At 48.7% G+C, this 18,991-nt stretch overlaps 1 protein-coding gene across 1 annotated transcript in view; it reads right to left on the bottom strand.

Annotated features, from left to right (window-relative positions):
* Positions 1–950: 950 nt before the first annotated feature.
* Positions 951–18,991, bottom strand: part of DUPD1 (dual specificity phosphatase and pro isomerase domain containing 1) — a 21,333-nt gene continuing 3,292 nt past the window's right edge. Inside the window, exons 2-3 of the mRNA XM_008581000.1 lie at positions 6,947–7,167; positions 951–1,228 (exon numbers count right to left, since the gene is read on the bottom strand). Of these exons, the coding sequence (XP_008579222.1) occupies positions 987–1,228; positions 6,947–7,167 (463 nt within the window). The 3' untranslated portion in view covers positions 951–986. The remainder of the gene's footprint in view (positions 1,229–6,946; positions 7,168–18,991) is intronic.

Below are 18,991 nucleotides of genomic sequence, written 5' to 3' on the forward strand. Positions count from 1 at the left end.
GGTTCCTGGTTCCAGGGACCGTCACTCCCACTTCGTGCCTGCTGCTCTTTTCTCCTCCAGGATGAAAATCACACAGTCATGGCAACAGGCCAGGCTGTCAGGGAGGCGACCTCCAGACCTGACTCACCTGGCTGGCCCGCCCTCCCGGGCACAGCAAACACACTTGCAGGTACTTGCTGGTGTAGCTGAAACCCAGCCTGTTTGCTTTTACTAGAATTAATGAAATGAAAGGCGCTTCCCTGAGTTCTGATCCCCTAAAGAGTGTCCTCCGCTTGCTTTTTTCCCCCAAATTATCAAGTCAAACTCTTACTCGTTTGCATTTACCACAATTCATCGAATTTTTTCTGGGTAGTGGCAGTCCTGGCTAAGATTCTGAAGAGGCCCGGCTCCCTGAGGAAGGTGCGGAAGCCTAAAGCAGGGGCCTCGGTACGGGGGCTCAGGACCCTCACGCCTGCCACTACCAGGTGAGCAGCGCCTGTAGATGGTGACCGAGCCTGGGGATTCCATTGAAAAGACAAAACGGGATGCAGGAGATGGTAGAGAAATGTGGCCTGCTCCGGGGAGGGGACTCTCTCATAAGCTGGAAACTCCCCTGGAACACAGCTCGCTCGGGCACTTTATATTTTAAAATAATTGTTTACAAGAACGTAACTTTCAGCCAAAGCCAAACATTTAATCACAGCACAATGCCTACACATTTTAAAATCCTCTTCTGCTTCCATCATAACAAAAGGAAAAGAAAAGAAAAGAAAAGACAGGAAAGGAAATCAGGAGGCTGCGGCCCGTGGTGTCTGCAGCCGGCTCTGCCGGGAGCCGAGTCCTGGGCTCTGCCGGGAGGCGGCTGTCAGTCCCCCCTGTCCCCAGCACACACCCAGGAAGTTGACGACGATTGTTTGGAAGAAGTCAAGCTTTTTTCTCTGTGACAAATGAAGTCACAGCCAGCGCCGTTTTCAGCCTTCCCCTGTCTGTTCCCGAGTGTCTGCGCCCTACGGCTCCTTCTCACCGTCCTCCTCGCCGCCCTGGCGCTGGGCCTGTCGCCTCTGCTGCAGCAGCTGCTTGTCCAGCTCTCGGAGCTGCTTCAGAAAGCCCCGGTTGGGTAGGACACAGCGGTTCTTGGCCACCTGCTGGATGGCCTCCACCAGGGTCATGCTCCTGTGGATCATCAGGTAGGCCAGGACCAGGGTTGCCGACCGGCTACGGCCCATGGCGCAGTGAACCAGGATCTTATCTGCAGATGGAGCGGGGGGAGAAAAGCCCACGCTGAAGCGGCAGGTGGGTGGCGGGCAAGGACGTGCGGGGACGGGCAGGGCCCACTCACACCCTGCTTCTCTCTTGCCCGCAGCCTCCGTTAGTCGGTGGCCACGCAGCACAGCTTCCCCATCTGTAAAATGGGGACGCAGTCAGCACCTTCTCTGTAGCGCTGCTGGGAAGGTCAATCGCTCCCAATTTTCTCACAATTCGTTTTTACTAATCTTGCAAGCGAACCAGGCAGCCCTCGAATCCCACCCATGCATCATGCTCAGCTCCCCAGAGCATGGCCAGGCCACCTTCCCTTCTCCTCGGCCAGACAGGAGGGCGACAGGCAGGCCCGGCTGCTGAGTGCTGTGGGGTTTTGGGGCGGCGGGCCCCAGTTCTCGGCCGCAGGGCCGTCCCCCGGGGTGCGGACTCACGGGTGGGTGCATGTCTGCCTCCGGCATTCTAATCCCCACAGACCGTCCCAGAGGCTGCTGGCCCCCGGCCAGCTCTGATAACTAAAGCGTTTCTTCCTCTCCAGGCAAAAAGGGTAATTCTTTCTGTCATGACTAAATACTGGAAACAGATGAGAGCTGGAGTTCATTAAGCCTTTGGGAGCCGGAGTCTGTTAGTGGGGCGGGGAGGGGATGGGAGGGAAAAGGGAAGGACAGGGGGACGCCCAGCGCTGGCGGGCACTGATGCTGTCAGCCACGTGAGCTGGGCAGGTGTCCCTGGGGTGAAGGGTCTGCTGTCCTCTGGAGGCCTTAGTTGCCCATCGGGCCGGCCACTTTTCTTCCTAGGCCTGTCCCCGGCTCTCAGAGCTCTTGTCCCTCTTTGCTCTGCTGGGGCCCAACATCAGTGGGGGACCTGCTCTCAGGACAGTTCGGGAGATGGACGAGGAAGGCTCCTGGAGCCTCTTCCCAATGCGGGCCTTGCCAGAGACACCAGGAGGCTCTCTGTGACTCAGACACAGGCGGGGAGGGCCCTGAGCAAAGGTGGCACTTCAGAGCTGGCGTTTTCTAGATCCGAGGCTTTCAAACTTCTCTGTGTCACCCCAGTACCCACAGCAGGATAAAATTCACAGCTGGCACAGACGCAGCCTCACGCCGCCTGCGTACTCTTCGGAGCACTTTATGTATTTTGTCATAGTCAATTCTCACAATAACCCGATGACGTAGATAAAATGATTATCCCCGTTTCACAGATGAGGTGGCTGAAGTGCAGAGAAGTGACTTGTCTCAGGTGCACAGCTAGGGGGGCAGACTCGTGACCAGGCAGCCCAGCGCCAGTCTGGGCTACGTGGTGGCAAGGTCACCTGTACCAGGGCAAAGTTTCACAACATCACACGCACCTTTGCTACACGCAACACACTGATACTTTCTAGCCTTTTCTAATCTATTTAATTTTTTTAAAGAAAAAATGTTGGTCATACTCACCAAATTGATTTTATGACCCACTCATAGGTCACAATCTATGTTTGAAAAATGCTGGTTTCAATTAAATATTTCTCCTTTGGTCTTTTACCAAAAGGTGAATTTTTACAATCTTATGAAGAAAACCCAAATCCAGAATCTCTACTGCTCCCCAATTGCATGTTTTCAGGGGTGACCAGAAGGTAGGCCTCTGTCCCTCAAACCAGACATATGGGCCGAGCCACTACCCCCGCCCACAGCCAGGCGTCCACCCTCCTGAGCACCCTCCGTCCTCAGTTTCAGGGCCTGCCCTTTGCCCGTCTCCCACTCGCTATTTTGGAACTTGCCTTTCTCAGCTACGTGCAAAGGCAGAGTTCCTGCTTCTTCCAAACAGTTCTGGGTGTGCAGAAGACCTCCAAGTAAGGGTGCAAGGTGTGTGACAAACTGCTGGGAGGGGTGTGTGCAGCAGTAGGGCAGGCGACCCCTAAAGTCCTCAGTGACAATCTTGTCTGGTTAAGGCTTAGAAGCCCGGGCAAATCATCCTCCTGCTGGAGGGCAGACCCCACTCACCCGCTCACACCCGCCGCACCCAGAACGGGCTTTAGCAGCTTCCAGAGCAGGCTGTGCACGGCTCGTTCTCGAAAAGGAAAGGGCGATCGGGAGGAGAGTGGAGATGTTAAATGTGATCTTTACAGCCTCGTGACAGCTGCCCTGGAGTTTCTTAGAAGATTCCATTAAATTAAAACCACACTAATTCGCCCCTGAGGATGCTGCGTCAGGAGCAGTTAAGGTGTCCAAATGGGGTTCCCGTGGGGGTATCTTGTCAGTGCTGCTTTTGCTGATAAAGAATGACAAGTTGTGTTTTCACGTCCGATGACCAGCTGGAGGGCCTCGCCTTCCACGATATTGGGTGACCTCTTATACAGCAAAGTCACCAGATGCTCAAAATAAGAGCAAGGCCTCTTTTGTGAGGCCTCAGTGACAGAAGGAATCCCTGCTGACAAGCAGGTGTCCCGAAGGCACGGCCCCTGATTAGCTCTGTGACCCTGGGCACGTCACTTGGTTTCTCTGGGCCTCTGCCAGGGCAGGGCTGTGCACTAGGTGATCTCTAAGATTTTTCAGGAGCGATTGAGGTTGCCTGGGGAGTTCTTCTGGAAGGGCCAAAGCAGGGTGGGGAGTAGAGGCCCCGGGGGCTGACCACAGGCCCTGAGCACAGCTCCACAGCACCACAAGGAAAGCTTTTCAAAAAGTGAACAAAGCTGGCTGGGAGGGGCAGGGCAGACAGTGGACATTTGGCTGGAAGTGGCCAGCAAAGAACATGAAAGATGAGGGAGAAGAGAGATGTCTTGCTTTTTGGCCAGACTGTCCATCAACACCTCTTTTATCAAGAGTATAATAAGAAACGTATGAGTGGATCTGACTCTAAAATGCCACAGCAGCGCTCCTTGGCTTTTCGGTGTGCAACTAGCCACAGCCAGGCCGCCCACTGCATGTGGCAGGCAGGCCAAGCCCCTGCCATCCACAGCTGGAGCCTGTAACCAATACAAACTGATGATGGCCATCGGCTGCTTTTGTTTGCTCTTTGCGGCATTTTCAGAAACTTCAATTTGTTAGAAACATTTTAAAAATCAAGCAATTTTACAGTAAAATCCAGATCGGAGACTTTTCCTGACAAGTCAGATCTACCCCATTTGCACTGATTCTAACAAAACTAACCTCGACTGGGCTGAGAAGCAGCTGCCCCTTTGAAGGGGGTACTGGGCTCTCTGCATGGCCACGAGCACCCCCTACCCACACCTCACTGCCTTACATGCCGCCAGCTTCATTCATTTGCACTGCCTGGTTCTGAAGGGTTGGTGTTTGAGCCCCTGCTTTGATGAAGTCTTTAGATATGCAAGTGCAAAGGGCCCTGAGATGGAGTCTGGCCTCCCACTTGGCAAGGAGGTCACATCCTGCTCCCTGTCCCCAGCTAGCTGTTCTAGTCCCCACTCCCCTCCCATCCACTCTGTCCCCTGCATGTTCTTTGACCTGCGTTTATACTCTTCACTCTTGACCCTTTCTTAGCAAAGGTGCTTTTGACCACCTGGTCTAATAGTCATGATCCACTCCAGCCTGACATTTCCTCAGCGATTCTCTGTGACCTATCCAGGCCTAAACAACTGACTTGAGAGTTGAGAGCCTGATTCTTTCCTTGCAGGGTGGGGGTGGGGGCTTTGGGGGACGCGGACTGTAAAATGGTGTGCCACGAACCGAAAGCAGGCTTTTATGTGAGTATCTCATACTAGTTCAAAGTTGGAATGTCTTTTTTCCTTTCTTTTTTTCTTTTGGTATTGGAAACTTTATGATGATGACGTGTGCATGCTGGTGTGGTTATATGCTTCACAGTGTGTGACCTCTCTTTATCAAATACATCCGAGAGCCTGCTGTGCACCAGGTTCTATGCTAAGTGCTTTGTGTGTGTTTTAGTGCTGAGCATCATTATAACCTTCCTTTTTTTTTTTTTTTGGCAGCTGGCCAGTACAGGGATCCGAATCCTTCACCTTTGTGTTATAATACCACGCTTTAACCAACTTGCTAACAAACCAGCCCATCATTATATCCTTTCAAGGTAAATATGTTTATCACCAGATGGAGAAACAAAGGCTCAGAGAAATCACATTGTTAATAAGTTGTGCTACTGGAATTTGAACCCAGCCCTGCCTTCTCCAAAGCCTTCCAAGCCCCTTCCATTAATGTGAAGGTCTAAGTCTTACTTAATAAACTGCTTTTTTTTGTTTTGTTTTTTAAAGATATAATAATGGCAAGTGAGCACATTAAACAGAGTGGGTTGTCGTAGTCTTTTGTTTTTTTCATGTCAAGTATGTTTTCAGTTAACTTCAAATACTGTAAGGCGAATTTTACCTCATGGTGATGAGTCAGAGTTCAGTTGCTTTTTTGATCCTGCTTGGAAACCCAGAACGTACAGAACACAAAAAATGGTCCATAAATAAACTCATAAAAGGACGACTTAGCAATGAGGAATCTTCTAATACAGGCATGTCAGCTCTGTGAGTTTTTTTCATTGTGACATTGCTTTCCGAACCAAAATAATGACAAATTGTTGGTGATTGGGTGTGGGGCCAGGGCCACCTTGAGATGGCCATCAGGGTCTGAGACCCAGCCTAGGCCCAGCCCTAGGGTGCAAGTTCCTGAAGCAGTCCAGTCGCTCAGTTAGTGAGCCTTATCATTGCAACCTCTTATGGCAAGGAAGGTTTACAGTAACTGAATACCCTGAATTATGTGATGGCCCCACAAAGAGGTGTGACACATGGGGCTGAAGTCAGAGCACAGATTAGGGAGCTGAAGTCCTGCTGGCCTCTGTGGAATGCCACCAAAGTACCCCCTGCACAGTAACTGCATATTGTCTTACCCCTGACGCATACCTAAGCTGTGCCCTTCTCTCCAAAATAAGCTCTGTAGAGCCTGCGCATGGCTCACTTGGGAGAGTGTGGTGCTTATAACACCAAGGCCAAGGGTTCAGATCCCTATACAGGGATGGCCGGTTAGCACACTTGGGAGAGCGTGGTGCTGACAACACCAAGTCAAGGGTTAAGATCTCCTTCCCGGTCATCTTTAAAAAAAAAAAAAAAAAGAGTTTTGTAGCCTTTACTGGATTAGGGCAGCCAAAACTACATATTGAACATAAGGACTAGCATTGTGATTTAAAATATGGGGTAATTAATATTGGGAAAGTTGGACATTGTGGGTGCAGAACCCAGATTCTCAAATATAGTTTGCCATAGTGAAGCTCAGGGTGTCAGCATTTTTCTAAGGGAGGTCTCACTAGACAGTGGGACTGGGGAGATTGGGAGGATTGAGGGGTAGGGAGGTAGGCTGTGGGCTTTGCTGGTTAGCAGGAGAATTTAAAGTCACTCCATGGATCCCCCCTTGAGTCATATCCCTGAGGGTTTTCTAGCATCGAAGCACCTGGCTATTACTCAGGTTTGGGCCCAGGCACAATTAGCATCTCACTGCAGCCCCAGCTTTGAGGGCCCCTGCCTTTTGAAGAAAGACTCAGCTCAAAAGGCCTTTCCTCTAAACCCGCCTCATTCCCATCCCCCAGAGCGGCCATCAAGGCCCGAACACCGCCAGTAGCACACTCGGCAGGAAAGGTCCTCAAACCCTCACAACGCAACGGGCTGAAACGCCTCCCTCAACCACACGTAAGCCCGGCGCGCCGGCTCAGAGAGCCGTGCAGACTACACGTGCGCAGATCCTGCTTCCGGCCCGGGCTGGGGGGCGGGGGGCCGCAGGCCTCTTACTGTGGTCGTTGCGCAGCGCGGAGTGGATGAAGGCGGCCGCGGGGTAGAAGAAGACACTGAGGTCGAAGGTGGGCAGGTCGTCGGCCTCGACGCCGTGGTACTCGATGGCCATGTCGCGGTAGTAGGCGGGCCCGGTGTCCACGTTCCAGCGGCCGTGGGCGGCGTTGAGCACGTGCGTGAAGCCCGCCCTCTGCAGCCCGTGGCGGTCCAGCGCCGTCGCCCTGCGCGCAACAGCAGAGGTCGGTCGGCCGCGCGGCGCCGACGCCCGGGTCAGGCGGACTCGGGGCGCCGTCGCTTCCGGTTCCCAAAGCAAGGACTAGTCATCGCAGATGAAGTCCCTGATCTTTGCCCTCACCTCGGCCCCCAGGCCCCCCGCGCCGGTTCGTGTTTCTGGCTCGGCCCGCGCGTCCACTCGTTCTTTCATCATCACCGAGTACAGTGGGGCCTACAGCGGGGCCTGCAGCCGGACACTACGGTGTTCGCAGGACGGGGCCTGCCAACCCCAAAAGGTCGCAAGAATAACCCGTTCGTCGGGGCCACCCTCACCGAGCCTCAGAGACGCTTTCAACAGGGTCTCCTAACTGAACTCTGGACGTTCAGAGGGTTTGGAGGTCGAGGCACTAACGAACGCCTGCAGGCGAGTCCTCCTGTGCGAGGATTCGAGTGGGACTGGGCCAGGTTAGTGAATTAACAGGACTAGCGGGCCCGGTGGGAGGGGGACACCGCCGTGTTGGTAGGCGAGTCATGGCCGAGTTGGGCAAAGCCAGTTCTCAGGAGGGCTGTTTGAGCAGGTCCTGAAGGTCCTGGAGCCAGCAGTGAAGGTACTTACTGGGTTACAGCCTTATCTTTCTCGGCAGGAATTTCCAGGAATAAAGAGTAAAGTCATGTTGAGGTCGGTGGCCTTGGAACATGACTAGACTGAAAAGGAGCACGGTAAGGGTGGGGCAGAGGTAGGCTCCCAGAGGAAGCAGGAGTCAATTCTGCCTGAGAAGGGGCCTTGGAGCGTGCCTTACTCCAAGTGCCAACACTTGGTGCTGGAGAGGAAGGAGGGGGCAAAGGCAGGCAGCCGAAGGTTTGCAGGCTGGAGATGATGAAGGCCTTTCAGGAACATTTGTTATGTCCTGCAATTAATCACTTATCCCCAAGGAATGATTTAGAATCTATTGCGTGCCAGGCACTGTCCTGGGTGCTGATGATGAAGAAATGAACAGGTTAGTCAACATCCCTTGGGAAGAGCAGATTCTCATGGGAATAGCAAATAACAAGTAAATAAAGAAAAATTCAGATAGCAGTCAGAATTGTGAAGGAATGAAAACTGACACAATACAGAATGACTGTGGTCTTGCTTTAGGTAAGGTGGTCAGGAAAGGCCTCTGCAGGGAGGCGGCATTGAAGCTAAGACTGAGGCACAGGAAGGAGCTAGGCTGAGGAAGATCGGGAGGAAAGGTGTTTCTTCCAGGCAGAGGGAGCAGCCAGTGATAAGAACAGAAAGGAAACCAGCGTGGCTGCAGTAGCATGGGGAATAGTGGTACAAGAGTTTGGACAGGTGGGCAGGGGCTGGGTCATGGTGGGCCCTGTAGGCTATAGCAAAGTGTTTGGATTTTCTTGTAAGGGTGATGGAATGCCATTAGAAGGTTTTAAGGAAAGGGTGAGCATTGTTTGCTTTTTTAAAGATCAGTCAGGCTGACAGGTGGAGATGGATTGGAGAGGGGCAAAAAATAGAAACAGGGAAATCTTTTGGAGGTCGTTGCAGTTGTATGGTTAAGAGAGGAAGGTGGCTTGGACTAGGGTGATGTCACAGCAGGACTTGCTGATGGATTGGGTCTGGGGGGAAGGGAGTGATTTGGCCGGAGCATAGGTTGTGAGAGGAGAGTAGAAAAAGGTTTGAACAGGGAATGTGGGATTTGATCATGGAAGTGCTGGGATGGTAGGATCTGTACTTGCGTGTCAAGGAGAGTTTTAGATAGTGTTTGAGGAGGGGTGATCCAATCTGGGCGTTAAGAAGACGTCTCCCTCAATAGCACAAAGACCAGTTCTACAGCTCAGGGAAGAGGTGACGGGTCTGGAACCATAACAGTAAGAGGACAAAAGCAGCACTGTGCTCCATTTGAGGGCTCATCTCTAGGCTACTGGTAAAAGGACATGAAAAGAAGTGACCATGCAATGGATTGAATTGTGTCCCACCAAAGTTTAATGTGTGGGAAGCTTGGTCCCCACTGTGACAGGTTTAAGAGGGTGGGAAATCCTATTATAGTAATTGAAAGATGGGGCCTTGAAGAGGTGATTAAGTTGATGGTTTAATGGTGGTTGTGAGCATGGTTCTGAGGGCTTTAAAAGGAGTCTCTCTCTCTCTCTCTCCTCTGCCATTTTCTGCCATGCGAGGTCCCTGCATTGATGTAAAGCCACCACCAAGGAAGACCCTCACCAGATGTGTTCCCTGGACATTGGACTTCCCAGCCTCCGAAACTGTAAGCAAAAATAAATTTTGTTTTGTTATAAATCACCCAGTTCCAGGTATTTTGTTATAAGCAACAGAAATGGACTAATACAGACCATATCAAATGCCAACATGGACCAACACCCGGGGCCTAGAGGAGCCCTGCACCAGAAACACATGCCATGGCTCCTTGGCCAACCATGCCCTGTCTATCACTGGTTTTCTGGAGCTTTCTGTTTGCCATGAGGGGAATCACAGTGGTGTCCAGTGTTTGGGAAAGGGAGATCTGAACACAGGCATTGAGCAGTTAGAAACATTTGCAAATATCACATTAGAACTGAAGGGGGGGGGCACCGCCTCCCCCACGGGCCCGCTGCCTCTTGGTGCTGCCATCCTGACCAGGAAACACGTTCTGCTTTCAGTGTTTCCTCAGAAAGGTCTGTTTTTCATTTTTCTTCTGGTCCCAAAGTATGTATACAACAAACATGATGCTTTTGGGACATAGATCTGCGCTCAATTAAAGCTTCCACTAATGCAGTCCATCTTGCTGAGTAGCAATCAACCTCACTTTGAGGTTGAGCTCAGTGGAAAAATTAAAATTAACTGTCCTTGACAGGAAGCTCCTACCCACCACAAAGCCTGTTCTCTCCGGGTTCAGCAGCTGGGTTTCAACATAATCAAATGGCAGTTTGAATAAATAACAATTTGCAGTTTGCTGCTTTGGGGGTCAAGGATCAGGGTAGATATGCAACAGACTCATTTATTGCATGACACTTCCAAATTTGTCCCCCTGGGCTGGCTGTGTCTGAGGGAGACAAAAGGGCTCATGAGGAATATGAGACCTGATGGGGCTCTGAGGCCTGCTACAGGTTTTCAGGGCCTTTTGGCTACCTGGGCTGGAAAGGTAAGGTGATAGCCTCACATACCACTCTGGAGACTTCCTCCAGCTTGGTTTACTCAGAGTCCACCTGAGGGCTTGGAACAGCATCTACAACAGAATCTACAAATAACCAGAGTGCCTCTCAGATGCTGTCGTGGGGACAGAGCCATCACCACAGACCCCCTCGCCCAATCCCCCGTTGGACCAGACGCCTGCTCAACAATTATTGGAGTGGGTGGAGGGGGATGTCTGGCACTGTATTGTTTTGTTTTTTTAATTTCAGGGCCAGATATGTTATCTTTGTTATCTTCTCAGATATGTTATGTTGGAAAGAGACTGAGGATCACAGGGGCGTTTTGAGGTGATGGGCATGGAGCAAAGGCTGGGCCCACTTACATCCCTCTGATAAAGGAGAAGAGACTTTTTAAAAACCCAAACAGATTTAGGAATTTACTTCTAGAATGTAAATGATATAGAGGCCTTAATTTCTGGTTGTTTAAGAAAAATCCTAGACATAATCTGTTCATTTTAAAAATAACGTATCATCTCATGACAAAAATAACACATGCTCAACGCAGAATGTGGAAAACATACGCCCCCCCCACAAAAAAGAAAGAAATCATCTGTATTTCTAGCCCCCTCGAGGTAAAGACTGTTATCCGCTTTTTGATGTAAGATGCTCCATTTGTCTTTCTGATTGTCTTTCTGTGCATAGATCTGTATATTTTATAGAGTGGGGGCTCTTTGGTACAATACTACAGATACAGTTTCAAAAGCTTTAACATCATGTTATTATGTTGTAAACATCTTCCTATGGCAACATGTAAGCCTTCAATAGCTACGTGCTGTTCCATTATATAAGTATATCCCAATTTTGACTTAGATAAAATAAAATTTTTACTAAGCACTTGCTGTATTTCTTTGGGCACATCTCTGATTACATCCTTAAAAGAGATTTTTTTAAAGTGGAATTGCTGCGTCAACAGATATGGAACATTTTCTAATGCATTTGGTACTCATTACTAAATTACCCTCTAGAAAACTTGCTCAAATTTACATTCTGATTTTTATTCTTAGTGAATTTCATAGACAAAAAAAAAAAAAGTATCTTGTTTTCACTGATTTGTTTTAGCAATGAGGTCGGACATTTTGTCACATAATTGTTGGACTCATATGGTTTACTTTTGAAGAACATTGTTTTATCCCTGGTTTTCACCCAATTCTTTTTAGCTCTTCTCCCTTCCAGTGAACCTCTGGCCTGCCTCTGGATTTTGACTCCAGCCTGAAGGGCCCAGGAAGCGACTTCCTTCTTGCATGGCCCAATTTCCCCTGCAGAGCCCGTCCCTCCCTTCCTTTTTCTCTGGCCTGGCCCAGCCTCCTGCCAGCCCCTCTGGAGTTGCTCCCAGGAAGATGTCTTCAAGCACCCACCCTTGAGGAATGGCAAATAACCACACTCTCCAGGAGGCAGGCTCCTGGGACAGTGCTCCTGACATTCCACTTTTTAAGGCCCTTTCGTGCCTTCCTGTTCCCAGCCTAAACACCGCAGCCTCTACCTGCAAGCCCATTTTCTTGCAGAAAATTTCTTGCATAAAATGGGCTTGCAGAGGGGAGGACATGTAAGCCCTGAATACACACGTCTGTGCAAACCCACCATCAGCTCCCTTCAAGTGGAAAACAAGCTGCTCCCGTGTCGCCAGGATTCCACACTGGGCACTACAGAAAGGCCCGTCCTGATCAGAGGGTTTCTCCACATGCTTCTCCACACCCTGATGTCTGAAGAGGACCTGCTGAGTTCCCGCACCTGATTGTGGACTCCTGTTCACCCACGGCCTGTATCCTGCAATCTGGCACCTTATTTATTCTCATATGTGTGACACTGTGGTGGTTGCATGTCATTTCGTGGGCGGGACCCTGATGATAACTTCCTCTGCTGGAGTCTTGACTGTGCCCACTCCTTGCAAGTGGACTTTGAAACAGCGAGCACATTTCCAGCTTCTGATCTTGGTTAATTCACCTGCTGTGAAAGTGAAGTTCACTGGGCTTCTGGCCTCTGGGGTGTTCCTGTTGCTTGCTGATGGTGGAACCCTTCCGTGTTGAGGCCCCTCAGAAAGCTCAGGGCTGATGGCTGAAACTGCCACATGAATTAAAACAGTGGAACATCTGCAAACCTCAGTTTTACTTGCCGAATGGAACAGACTGCCTTGCAGCACTGTCCTTACAGGAGCCTTGTGAAGTGGGATGATGCAGTATCTGGGTATTTTGAATGGTTAAAGGATCAGTTCAGGGGAAAAAGCAGTAGAAAGATGGATGTCAAGATGTGATTATCTCCAGGTAGTGCAACTATGGAGAATTTTAGTTTTCTTCTTTTTGTCTACCTGCGTTTCTTAAATTTTCAATAATGAACATATCATATATGTATTTACTATGTAAAGGTATACCATGATTTTTATTGATATTTCCTTAGTTCTCAGGAGAGACTGACTGTTGCAAAGACATGAGGTGGCCTGGGGATGTTTTAACTCCTGCTAAAAATCTCTTTGTGTCTGCCCCAGTCCCCCAAACTCTAGTCCTCCAAGGATGGAGGCAAAGGGAGGAAAGAAAATGCACAGGAGGCCTGGTTTTGAAAAATGATGTCATATTAATGATCGGACCAGGCATCTGGCTGACTGCGCAAGGAAGTAGCTGATGGTGCTTGAGGCTTTGACTAAGAAGCCGTCGTCCAGCATGAGAAGGCCCCGCCAGGCAGGGCCTTGGCTTCTCTCCCCGGCCACCTTGCCCATGACTGGTGCCCAGTTGTGCCCAAGTCAGCACCAGTAGTTGCACTTTAGAGAAGCAGGTGAAGTTTTCGCTGTGCTTGGAACCATGAGGCTGAATTGGTTCCTTCTTTTTAGGGGAGAAGGAGCTGTCTCAGCAGCTCGATTTGCTGCACCTCACTTTCTAGTCTCCCCGAGTGCAGGCCAGCGCTGGAGAAGCCTCAGTGCTTGAGGCTCTTTTTCTGGGTGGGAACAGAGGCAGAGAGACCCCTGAAAAGCGAGCTTGAGGTGGTGAGCGGAGGGGACGGGGCTGCTTCCAGGCTTTGAGGAGGAATCAGACTCTAAGGGCAGGGCAGTTGGCTGTCATCAGACCCCAAAAGCCAGACTTGGAGGCTGCTGTAGTTTTAACAAAAATGGGGAGCTGCCTAGGGCCCCCAGCATTCAAGCAGCAGAGAAGCAGCACCCTGTTGTGGGCTCTCCGCATTGCGGAGGGGGAAGAGATTTCCCAGTTACCCTCTTTCGGCCAAGCTTTCTCATGTGAGGCTGCCCTGCCTAGGATTTCGCAATCACTTTGACAGTAGCCGGGATATTTCCCCTCCTGCTGACTGTAGGGAAAAAAAAGAAAGAAAAAAGATTTTGCTAAGCAAATGAAAGATGTGAACGAGATTAAAGTGAGAATATTTAAATTGCAGAAACTTAGTGCTTTCAAGCCTACTCAAGCATTTTTGAAGCACCCATTTAGGGAATGCTGATTGATAAGAGGTGATGAATTATTCTTATCTCATCATCAACGCCAGTGTCTGGCTCTCTGGAGGGCAACACTTGGTTAACCTAATTTGAATTTAATTTGAATGACTTAAAAGTAATAAAACAAGTATCTGCTTGAACCTAATAAAGCCTAATTTACTTAATAGGACATTTCTTAAAGAATTTTATTTTAGAGCTGGAAGGGACTTTTTAAATCATCCTTTATTTTACAAGCAAAGAAACTGAGTCTCAGAACAATAAAGTGTTTTGCCAAAGGCCACACATAGTTAGTGGCCACACACAATGGGAACTTGAACTCTGGGCCCTTTGTCATGCTTGAGAGCTTGACTCCGTGCTGAGCCTAGAGTTCCCACTTGTGGAAGATTCAGACCCCTACCAAGTTGTGGGAAATGAGCGGGGAGGGGCGCTGAACCTTGACCGAGGACGATTCCCCATGGGAACATGCACGGTGGCCTGTTGGCCGGGCCTGACCCCTCCACTGAGCCAGCGTGCTGAGCACCAGCCACGTCCCCTGCTGTCTGGCCTCTTCTCATCAGGCTGCAGTGGGCTGGTGCGCAATGGGGACTTGGAGCTACCAGGCACCCCACTTAGTGAATCTGCTCGGGAGACCCTGGGATTAAGAAATTGCTTTAGAAATTGTGAAACCCACAGGCCCATAGAGTTCGATGTGGCACTGGCTCCTGGTCCCTGGAAGGCCAGGACAGTGTCCGTGGAGGGAAGAGGAGAGTGAGTGGGAGAAGGTCCTGGAGGAGGGGCCTGCCTTCTAACTGCGGTGGGTTTGTGATAGGATCTCATGGGAGAAACCTGACCCAGGGGTGTGTTCTGTCTCAAGGCTGCCCTTAGCACAGAGGGACCTTTAGTGGCAAAGCCTAGTGACTGTGCTTTACTTTCCTCACACACTGTAAGTGGAATTTCCAGAACCTGCCTGACCTACAATAGCTCACACTCAATGAGCGTGCCAGGCACTGTGCTAAGTGTCTTATGTGTGTGAACTCTTTAAATCCACACTTCATAGGGGAAGAAATTAAGCTCAGAAAGATTGAGTGACTTGCCCAAGGCCACACAGAAACCAGTATTTGACCCAGATATTGTGGCTCCAGAGCAGATGTTCAGCCATTCTGCCTTTCCATAAAGAGGGCCTTGAGGAGAGAGGAGGAAGAATGAGTTTCATCCTAGGGGTAAGTCTGGTCCCCAGCAAGTCCCAGGGGTCACTGGTCTAGGCTCCAGCAATAGAGGATGGCTCTGGCTGCCCCAGGACATCTATCTTCACTCCTGTTCCTGACCACTTTCACTCCCAGAGCCTCGGCTTTCAAAAAACTTAAGTGCCTTTAGGAAAAGGAAAAACTCAACCTAAATGCAAATATCAAATTAAAACCAAGGCTTTGTGTGTAAGCAGCCAGTGCTGAGCTTTTTGCTGCTGTGAGCAACACCTACAAAGAGACCAAGAAACACAGGCAGTCTTGCCCAGGTCATAACCCTGTGGGCTGCACTGGCAGTGGAATTCATTGCTTTTTCAATAAGCATCTCATTAAGTGGGTGGAGGGCTGATATCAGGGACAAGCACCATGCCGTGCTGACTTCAGGCTCCTGCTCCAGCTGGGCGTGCAGGTCACACCCCCTGACTGAGGACCTGCCTGGAGATCAGGGACAAGCACCATGCCGTGCTGACTTCAGGCTCCTGCTCCAGCTGGGTGTGCAGGTCACACCCCCTGACTGAGGACCTGCCTGGACTCTGCATGTGGGTGTTTGTTTTGGGGCTCAACTAGGCAGAGGTAGATTGAATTGAAAGGGCAGTTACTTTTTCTTGGTTGAGAGAAGGTTATGGTCAAATGTCAAGGAGCAAGCATATCGTGTCACGTCAGCCCTGATTGTCCGGCACTCTATTACCTAGAACATGTTGGTTCTGCTCAGACACTCGCTGGCTTCCTGAGTAAAGTCCTTGGCTGGCATTCCGTCTTCCACAGGCCAGCCCTCACCTACCTTTCCAGATTTCTAGTAACAATAATAACAATAACGTTTACAATTGTCTGTTACTTTATAATTTACAAAATGCCATTTTCACATTCTTTATTTCTTTGAAGCTTCTCAGTAACTATTTTTAGAGATGAGGACATCGGCCCTGAAAAGCTAAAGAACCTGCCCAAGACCACTACACCTGACCAGGTTGCTCTGGTAGGTGGTGTGATCATTTAGAATATTTGCTGCCTCTCCTTATGAGTAGGTTGTACTTTCCTGCCCCACTGATGTGAGGCTTTGAGATGAACTGTAAGACTGGCCCAAAAGCGCGAATCTTACTTGTTGGGAAGGCTCATCTCACAAAGACCAGGAGGCAGAGAATGCTGCAATCAAGCAAGAGGTTTCTTTATTTCCAGCATGCTGAGGTCGCTCCGTCTTCAAGACAGGAGCAGCCCCGAGCTCTTAACTCAAGCATCTTTTATACAGTTTGGTAGGCAGGCTTTGGTAACAGGCTGGGTTGTACGCTGTTTATTGGCCACTTTGAGCAATTTTTAAAACCATTGGGCTTTTAGCTTTTGGCGGGCAAAGGAAGGACTGAGGTATTGACCAACAGTCCACCCCCCCTCTTTCCTCCCTTGGTGTCCAAAGATAAGGTACTGGTCATGCTGTTCCTGGAATCAGGTGAGCATACTCCCTTCCTGGAACAGGGTGAACTTTGGGCTCTTTGGAAGGTCCCTTCCCCCTGGCAGCGGAAAGTCCTAATCTTCTGGCGATGGAAAGTCTCAAGCACCTGGTAACGGAAGGTCCTAAGTATCTGGTATTGTTTACCAAAAAGGTTGGGGGTTATCTCTACCTCCACATTCCCCCCTTTTTTTTCTTGTGCATATTTCAATCATGAAATACTGTTTCCTGTTGGTTTAATTCCTGATATTGTTGTTTTAACATCATAATTTGAACAGTGCTAATGCATTCCTTAACAAAAGCTAGTAAGCGAATTAAAATGCAGGGACCGAAGGTCAGAAGCAATATTAAAATAATTAGTGGTCCTAACAGGGTTGACACGAGGGTCGTGAGCCAGGGGGAGGAGTTGAACCATGACTCCAAACTTCTTTGGCTAATGAAATGTGAGCAAAGGTGGCATGTGTCACTTCTAAGTCAGCTTATGGTTTGCTGTGTCTCTCTTCTCTTTGCTGCAAGACCAGAATCCCAGATGGGACTGCTCCATCAGCCTGGGTCCTGGAGTAAAGTGGCCATGGAGCACAGCCAGAGCCGGCCCACCATGGGTTCTACTGGGAGTGAGAAATTAACCATCATTGCGATGGGCCACAGAGATGTCAGGAAGTCTGGTAGATTAGCTCAGCTGCTCTAAACTGGCCACACAGTGTAGAATTTGGCTTAATGACAGACCTTCTGAAAGTACACTTTCTATCACATTCATCACCTATATTCCAAATAAATCACCCTGTTTGCTGTCACCTCCATGGCTTTCTCAACTGCTCTCTCTGCCTGGAATTTTCTTGAAATCCTACCCATCTTTCAAAGTCAAGCTTGGAATCTACCTCTTCTGTGATCTTTCTCACATCCATAATAATACCAGACACTTACTGATCATTTACTACGTATCTGTGCCAGATGCTACTTCAGCATTTGTTTTATTTCATTTAATCTTCACCCTATAAGTCTTATTATTGTTGCCAAATAAGGTGAAGAGCAGTAACGTAACATGTCCCAGGTCACGCGACTGGTAGTTGAGCTTCAAGCCCTGCACTCCCACTCCAATGCTTCTCCTTCTGTTACGTTACCTTCTATACATCCCTTCCCCTCTCCTCAGTTGTAAAACAGCTTCTTTATCTGACTGACCACATTTTTTTAATCTGGGTTCTACCACTTACTGGTGGTGTGACCTTGGACTGTTCACTTAATTTCTCTGAGCCTCAGTTTCCTCTTTGTATTCCCACAGCTCTTAGCAAGGTACCCAGTAAGTGCTTCCTGACCAGCTGACTAAGTGAATGAACTCTCTGAGCCTTGCTTTGCCCATTTGTAAAATGGGAGTAATATTGGTAATTCCTGCATAGGGTTGTTGTGGAGTTGAAATGATGCCTAGCACAGGGCACAATACATGGTAAGAATTCAATACGACTTAGTGTTATTATTACAAGCCATAGGAAAGGTAAATATAGTATATAATATATAGAGAGAAAAAATTTACTTCTCACTGTGGGAGTTTGGGAAAGCTAGCTTCATGGCAGAAGTGACTTGAGTAGACTTTGAGAATGCATAGGATCTGGACACAGATGATGGGAAGGGAGACATTTTAGGCAAAGGGAACAGCATGGATAAAGACTCAGAGACAGTGTTAGTTTTTTTTCCTATCTATACATTATTATATATCTATGATATGTAATAATGAAATAATATAATGATCTTCTATTCATACATTATTATATGTCTATTACAATTCTTTTTTTGGCAGCTGGCCGGTAAGGGAATCCGAACCCTTGACCTGGGTGTTATAACACTGCACTCTAACAAACTGAGCAAACCAACAAGCCCCAGTGTAAGTCTAAAAATCTTGATCTCTCTTCCCCCAATCTAGGGTCAGATCTAAGGAAATAGTAAAAATAATAAATACAAAATTTTGCACATAAAGATGTCCACTTCAGCATTGTTTATAAAAGTGAGAACGTAGAAATAACCGATATGTCCAACAATAGGAAAAGTAGCTAAATAAATGATCTTCTACCCATACATTATTATATGTCTATTATAATTAAAGGTACTAGAAGTATGTAGTTGGTTAGAGCGTGGTGTTATGACATCAAGGTCAAGGGTTTGGATCCCCATACTGGCCAGGTGCCAAAAAAAAAAAGCGTGTAATAAGGAGAAATGTTTATGAATGATGCCATGTGAAAAAAATAAGATCAAGTGAATAATCGATAAGTTACAACTATATAAGAATAGATTTCAAAACCAGAAATAATACACAGAAAGTACAGAAGAATATATATTAAAATATTAATAGGAGTTTCTTTGGAGTAATGAGCTTTGGGAGATTGAAAAGTTTTCTTCCTAGGGCCGGCCCGTGGCTCATTTGGGAGAGTGTGGTGCTGCTAACACCAAGGCCACGGGTTCGGGTCCCTATATAGGCATGGCTGGTTGGCTCACTTGGGAGAGTGTGGTGCTGACAACACCAAGTCAAGGGTTAAAATCACCTTTCCGGTCTTCTTTTTTTTTTTTTTTTTTTTTTTTTT

The sequence above is a fragment of the Galeopterus variegatus genome, unplaced genomic scaffold (assembly GCF_000696425.1).
Source record: "Galeopterus variegatus unplaced genomic scaffold, G_variegatus-3.0.2 Scaffold2232, whole genome shotgun sequence".
NCBI lineage: Eukaryota > Metazoa > Chordata > Mammalia > Dermoptera > Cynocephalidae > Galeopterus > Galeopterus variegatus.